This window comes from Triticum aestivum, chromosome 6B (assembly GCF_018294505.1).
Source record: "Triticum aestivum cultivar Chinese Spring chromosome 6B, IWGSC CS RefSeq v2.1, whole genome shotgun sequence".
NCBI lineage: Eukaryota > Viridiplantae > Streptophyta > Magnoliopsida > Poales > Poaceae > Triticum > Triticum aestivum.
Window position 1 is genome coordinate 282,675,939 of NC_057810.1, and position 7,531 is coordinate 282,683,469.

Consider the following 7,531-nt stretch of genomic DNA (forward strand, 5'->3'; position numbering starts at 1 on the left):
CAGCGAGCCCCGAGCAAACGCGCACGCGCGCGGCGGCCTCGGGCGAAAGCGCCACGATACATCGAGACAGCTCACTGACGGGTAGGACCACGGGCCCGATGGCCCGCGCGTCAGTGTGGCAGGCGAAGCGGAAGGGCCTCAGCGCCTCCACGTAGCGGGTCTCCGCGCCTGTGGATCGCGACTCCGGGCGGGTGGTCTCCAGGGCAGCCACGACCTGCGGTTCCCAGCCGTGCGATCCTCGCGGGCTGGGTGGCTGGGATCGCCCCGCTAAAACCCAAACCCCCATGCAACTTTCGGGCCAATAAATGACGTCTCCCGAAGCCGCGTCTTACATGGAACCCCGTTCCTCGCCGCGATATCCCCGTTTGAGCCTCTTTCCTGCCGCGACTACGCTGCACAGGGACTGAAATGCAAATTGGGTGCTTGTATGAAACGCACTGGGCTTTGCAGGGGCTGATCCGTGAAATACCTGCGCTTTGTGCCGCCTTAAGACAAAAAAGTTGTCATGGTCCATACAAGCAAGTAGTAGCAGCTGGGAGGAGGAAGATAGGAAGAGAGGAGCAGAGGTAGCCTCGTCTTCCTCGGGATTGGGAGGGACGAGAGAGGCGGGGAGAGAATGCAGGAGCAGGGGGAGAGCTCGCGGCCTTCGAGCAGCGACAGGTCGTCCAGCTCCGGCAACCACATGGGGCACAAGGAAGGCAAGCTCTACAACTTCAATTCTCTCCTGCTGTAATGCTGTTTTAGCTCGATCGGTTCTTGAAACCAAGCTCTTGTGCGCTGTGCCTTCCGGTGAGTGTCCATTGGGCCGGGCTTCCGAAAGTTCCGATCATCTTGATCACTTGCCAGAGATGTTCTATACTTTTCTAGAATTTTGGGTCGAATTTCACGCCATCTTTAACTGGGCATTTTGAGGAAAGAAGCTCTGCACTCATTTATGCAGCAGAATTTGCGTTTATGCGCGTTTGTGTTTGCAGAAAGACCGATGTCTTCGAAAGAAGTATGGTGAACCGAGCTAAGCTGAGCTTCGTTGGACTGCAGGGATGGAGAGCGACGACGAGATAGGGACGGTGCCGGAGCTGGGCCTGGGGCCAAGCGGCGCGTCCACGTCCGGCAGGAGGGAAGCCGACGGGCCGGAGCGCGCCCAGTCCTCCACCGCGCAAGGCAGCGCGCGCCGCCGCGGACGCACCCCGGCCGACAAGGAGCACAAGCGCCTCAAGAGGTACGAGCTTCATGCTGCATAATTCAGTTTCGAGTTTCTGACTGTGGATAATGCCTCCTGTCCTGTGTGCCTAATTCGATGTTTGGATGGTAGATCGAGTACGGATGCCCATTCATGCATGTTTTGGATTCAATGCATGGTGGTCCTGTACTCCTGATGGTCCATACCGAAACCACGCCATGCATGTATAGGTCCCCTTTTGTTGAGTTTAGACAAACCAGGATTGCTCGTGGATCCAAGTTGGAAACGAAAATGATTTTCTTGTGGGCCTTTCTTTCTCCTAGAGAGATCTCTTGTGGATCTAGAATTCTAGATACGGATTAAATGTCGAGGTCTCTGAATAAATACTATGGTTGGCTTGGCCGTCTTCGCCTGGCTCTCTGTGCTCGTGAAAGTTGGGTCAGTGGAAGCGGTCATAATGGAAGACTTGTGCTTCTGTTGTCGTGGTCATTGCTCTCAGAAGTTGCAACCTCCTTCGACGGGTGGTCAATGCTTATGCTTCTTTGTGGTCCTTACTTGTACTTGTGTGGGTTCTCTAGTGTTATGTCTAGGTCGTTGGTTGCCAACGTTTGTGCCAGGGTCCTTAGATTCATCGTCGTTGTTTAGGTTATGGTTTTGTTGTTGGATCGTGCCATCTTTCGTGTTGTGGGGTGTCTTCTATGGCGCTGTACTCTTCTTTCAATCTAATGAAATACATTTGGCTCTCTTGTATGATTTGAAAAAAAAATGCGATGCTCAGCTCAGCCTGGTTGAGATCGATAAACGAGTTTGTTGTAGCAAAAGAGATATCCTGAATTTAAAGGATATCATCTACGGCGGAATACATGCAGCTGGGCTAGGGGTAGAAAAGGATTTTTGACATATCAGTACTCCCTTAGTTCCAAAAGATAGTTTGTAAGATTTTTTTTTCAAGCTTTGTGAAGTTTAACCAATATTGTAGAAAAAAAATATGTACATTCATAATACAAAATAATATCATTAGATATATCATGGAAGATATTTTTATACTGTAATTATGTGCTATTATTAATGTTGACATTTTTACGGTGTTTGACTTTGAAAAACACGTACTATACTATATTACTTTAACGGAGGGACATCATGATACAACGTGTATTGGTTTCATAATATAAGGTGTATTGGTTTCCGTGCAAGTCAACCATGTGAATATTTAACCAAGATTATAGAATAAAATAACAGCAACTGCAATACTCCCTCCTTTCCGGTTTATAAGGCTCAATTTCAAAATCTCTCTAACCAAAGTAGACGGTGAGTGGTGGAATAAATTTTGTAGTTTGCACAAGTACTTAATTAGTACGCTCGTTTTTCTCACAAAGTTATGTTTACCGATGCATTAATTACAATGAATGCAAGCATGACCACTAAATTTCCATGAACTTCTACATGCATTGAGTTTTCTTTTGATACTACCTGCATCGGGTGATTTAATGCACCTTGAAATCCAAACATGTGATGGTAAGGCTGGTCATAGTGGGGAGTAACTTATAGTAGTAACATGCATACGTTACTACTTTGTTACTACCCTTATAGTAGGAAGTGTCATATGTGTAGTAACATACACATATTCATTTATTGTCTTGTAGACACATTTTTTATTGGAAAGCGCTATGTGATGGTAACATATTAGGTTACTCTATTTGCCTCTCTCCTCATTAACTACTTGCCACATCAACATTTTTGCTTATGTGGCATCTATGTTATTACCTATGTTACTCCCACTATGACCAGCCTAAATAGTAGAACTGAGACTTATAAAACGGAAAAACGATTTTTTTTAGATGAGCCCTATAAACCGGAAAGGAGGGAGTACCTAATAGATAAAATATGAAACTACTTTTCATGATGAATCAAATGATATAAATTTTGTATTATGGATATTGATATATTTAAAAAAAACATGGTCAAACATGCACTTGTTTGACTTTTGAAAAAACAAATACACCTTACATAAAGGAACAAAGGTAGCGCTATCACCATCAGAGTCCTGCAACTCAGTAGGAATGTTTTAGTAGTTGCATTTACTGGTGCCCCTTAGGAAGTCTTCTATGATCATAAATAATGCACGAAAATTTTGGGAATAAAACATTTTCTCCATTCCCACGATTATGTTTTGTAGTGATTTCCTTGTCATAGGAGAAATTTCTCTATTTAATAATCTCCGAAGATTTTTATTTTTAAAAATATAATATTTTTTAGAAATAAACTACATGATTAAATCACTGTATTTGTCCAGCTGGACATTATTAATTTTTAAATGGACTAGTGCATGGCACGTCATGCAAAACCCTAATTTTCTTTTGAGAGGACGAATCCATGAAGTCGGTGTAGAAGTACTCCGCGGTCGAATCCATCATGCTTGCTTCAAAGTGAACAACAAAAATGTCAATAAATTTCACTATGGCATTTCGTCGAACACTTGCCAGGCGTGGTGTCCACCATGGATGACGATGTACAAGGGTGGATGGTACCTGGGGCTGGACCAGGGATGGAAGGGAGGCGTAGGCAAGTCAGTTGGTGCCCGGGTGGAGCGTTGGAGGTCTGGCAAGGCCTGGGCCGCGGAGTGGGTAGTATAGTGGTGGCGGCGGTCTCGGACCACGCGGATACACAACAAGGGTGTAGGGACGGAGTGAGAAAAGTGGGGCTTCGGGTGGAGTTTTTGTGTGGGCCTCGGGTGTTGGAGTCCAATATGGCGACCCTCCGGGTGCCCGCAAACCTCTCCCAGATTTGCTTTCAGTTTGCGGGAATTCGGACTTGCGGACGTTTGATGGACGGTGTTGGAGGACACAGTGTCCGAACAATGCGGTCCGGACATCTATGGGCGGTTTGATGGACGACATTGAAGATGCCCTTAGTCCTATCAAATGGTTTTACCGTAAATCATCGAAATTAATTAGGGTACTATGGAAGGTGCACTTTTCACCATATCATGGGTATTGTGCGGATACAGGGGATTGCCAATCTCGTCATAACCCTCCGTTCAACATCCCTCCCTCTCCCAACAATGGTGATCAAAGGTGGTGCGACAATGGCTGGATGTGGAGCGGTGAGGTACTCAACCTTCTTCCGACGTTTTCTCTAGTGATGCGAGTGAGCCTTGGGCCCTCTCAGCACCGAGGTCCGGCTAGCGAGAAAGCTTGAGCTAGCAGAGAGGTTGCTAGTGCAGACTCGACAACAAGTATGCGCATACTCTCGGTGGGAACCTATGATCTCACCTCTTCAGCTAGGTCAACATGCATGTGGCGTGCTCTTGTTGAAGGTGTTGACTCAAACCTCTCCTTCGGGGTTTATTCCCAAGTTTGATCTTTGGTTGGACCAGTCAACGTCGGAGCACGTACGACAATTCCTTCTTGAAGGCATTGTCCAGGATTAGCATACTTTTCACTGGACCTCCTACTTTTGTTGTCGGTGGTTTTTCCTCGGCGATTGATTGTGGTAGATGTGGGAGAACATGACCATCGCAAGACCAATTCAAGAGATTAGCCTCGGGATGTTTTTATTTCAGTAAGCCGATTTTTTTTGGCATCAATACTTGGCATTGCTTGGAATTTATTAATAATTAATAATATATGACTGTGTGCATCAATCTAGGGGTTATCCTCCTTTTCAAAAAAAAATCAGTAAGTGGTCTCGACTTATCTCAGAAATATTTTGCTGACATGAGTAATGTTAGTGCCTTCCCTTTACAAATGTTATCTGTATAGCTAGAATTGTTAACCATAATATGTCAACAAAAACTTTAATTAGGTGTGCTGTATTTCTATCACAATATTTATTTTCAGAACTAACATGAGATACTTATGTTGCCAATTATGGAGCAATTATCTATGTGTTCACTCAAATTTCTTTGTATTGGTGTTACATGAACATGATTATTATCTATGATGATTATTATTACTTTTTGAATATTAAGAAACAAGACTTTGTCTAAATCCTAAATATGTGCTTATTTGTGTGTCATTGACCTGTGAAGGTTGCTGAGGAACCGGGTATCAGCCCAGCAGGCAAGGGAGAGGAAGAAAGCTTATTTGGGCGATCTGGAGGTGAAGGTGAAGGACCTAGAGAAGAAGAATTCGGAGCTGGAAGAGAGGCATTCCACCCTACAGAATGAGAACCAGATGCTCCGACAGGTACCATTGTCTTCTCCTTATTGTTCCTCTTCATTTGGGTGGTTCAGTTTTGTACACAGATTATCTAATGCATCATGTTTATCGGTAAGCCCGATTGACCTTGATCACAGTTCAGAAGGTCTCATAGGTTTGTTATAAAGTCTTCTTAAAAAAAGCTTTGTTATGCAAGTCATTCACTTCTAAAAGATACCGAAAACCACTGTTTAAGATCAGTAGTTACATGCAGTTCACATTCTGTTACTCTGGTATCGGATTTTCTATTTCATAAAAAGTGAGAATCATACCACCAAAGGGAAACTCAAAAACTTTTGTTTGCCACGTACTGATTGCCACAAGTACTCTGATGATGGACAAATAAAACATGTCCTGAACGAGCTGTTCGTTGTTGGGCAGATCCTGAAGAACACCACTGTGAGCAGAAGAGGGCCAAGTGAGGGTCAATAGCACAGAGGTTGTCAGGGTTGATTCGCAGAATTTTCACAGCAAACAGTTCAATTCACGTGAATCAAAGAGGCCCTAGGATCGAATATAGCTGCGTTGATCGATCCCAAAATACACTATGTCTGGAACTTAAACTGGTTGGAAGCTTTCTGGCCAAAGGATAACCTCAAAATCCGGGGGCCTAAACCTGTGTAGATCTTCACAGATGTCCCCATCATACTCTATGAAGTCCAGCACCACGTGCTGTGCTTCGTTAATAATCTCAGAAAATTAGTTTTGAGTGATTTAACATGTAATTTGTATCATTTTTTATGTATCTACGAGTATACAATCCAAACATTTTATTGTTTGGCAATTTACTTTGTACTATGGGCAAATGCGCACATCCGGTGTCGGCAAATGCGGCCTTGTCATGTTATGGCTCTTGCGGATTGATGACTCCTCGAGGATATATGTCATATGGGTGAACAACTCAGCCCCTTCCATCAGCATCTTTCCTCTTGTTTTGATTCCAAGGAGTCCAAATTGATGGTGTGCGTTCGTTTTATATTGGTATGACACTGACGTGCACCCTTGCCTTTCTCTCTTGTCCGTGCTTGCTGGCTTTGGAGGTGCTGCCATCATAATCTGGACCCGATCACCATTTTTCTTACATAATCGCACTAGAAACGTTAAAGAAAAATCGAAAAGAAAGGTCAAAACCTTTCGGCCCCTACATTCTCCGGTACACACAGCCATAAAACCTAATCAAATCCTCAGTGATCAAGTTGGCAGAAAGTTGCCGTCTTTCGAACACAAAAGGAGAGGAGAACAGAACACGGGACATTCAATCTTTTTTTTTACCCAATTTTTCTTTTTTAAAGTGTCAAAAAATAATCTTATTCTTGTTTTGGCTCAAGCAGCACAGAAGGAGAGTTTCATTTCCGAGAGAAATGCTCAAGTTTGCTTTGGCCATTGTAGTGCCCTGCAGCTGTGGACAGGGCCCACAACCACACACACCTGCCTTAAATCCAGAGGTGATCTCCATTTACTAGTGTTACCTGTTAGAAGTATAATTATGTTTAAGTTAGAGATTAGAAGTTAGAGATATGATTGGTTTAAACCACATGTAACTTGTCTTGTACTCCAAGTCTCTACCCCTCTTGTATTCCTATATATACCCTACACAAGGGTCAGGTCAATACAACACATAAACATTAGTTATCCAATATTTTCTACATGGTATTAGAGCGGTTAGTCTCACGACGCCGATCATAGGTTCCTTCCACCACTTCCGCAGCGCGCCGCCCCCGAGGAGATTAATCTTCTTTCCCCGGGGGCGCGGCACTAGATCAGTTACATAGACTAGATCGGTTCTATACATTAGTTTAGATCAATTTCGAAATTTTCAGCTTCATAGATTAGATCTAATTTAGCCACAAATAAATCCCACGATCAGATCAAATTCCAGTGAATCAAGTTAATGTCAATGTACACGGCTGTGCGTGCCTGCGGCAACGCATGGGGCACGAGGTGGACATCCGCGTCGCAAAGGCCAGTTCGTCTGCACTGACCAGGGACGCCGACGCGCTTCGGCTCGCAACGACGACCAGCGCCAAGTGCGCATGGGCTCTACATCGACAATCCGCCCAGCCATGCCCCGCACGGCCGCAGTCCATCGGCAAGACCGCAAGAGCCTGCAGCCTCATCGACTCCATGGCCCATGCACGCATCAAGCAGCAAG

The 7,531-nt window shown here is 44.6% G+C and overlaps 1 protein-coding gene across 1 annotated transcript; it reads left to right on the top strand.

The window, feature by feature from the left end:
- Positions 1-357: 357 nt before the first annotated feature.
- LOC123136934 (transcription factor HY5) lies at positions 358-6,296 on the top strand. The gene is made up of 4 exons (XM_044556450.1): positions 358-698; positions 1,039-1,219; positions 5,211-5,367; positions 5,761-6,296. Exons 1-4 carry the CDS (start codon positions 617-619, stop codon positions 5,809-5,811), a joined length of 471 nt encoding a protein of 156 aa, XP_044412385.1. The 5' UTR covers positions 358-616; the 3' UTR covers positions 5,812-6,296.
- The last annotated feature ends 1,235 nt before the right edge of the window (positions 6,297-7,531 follow it).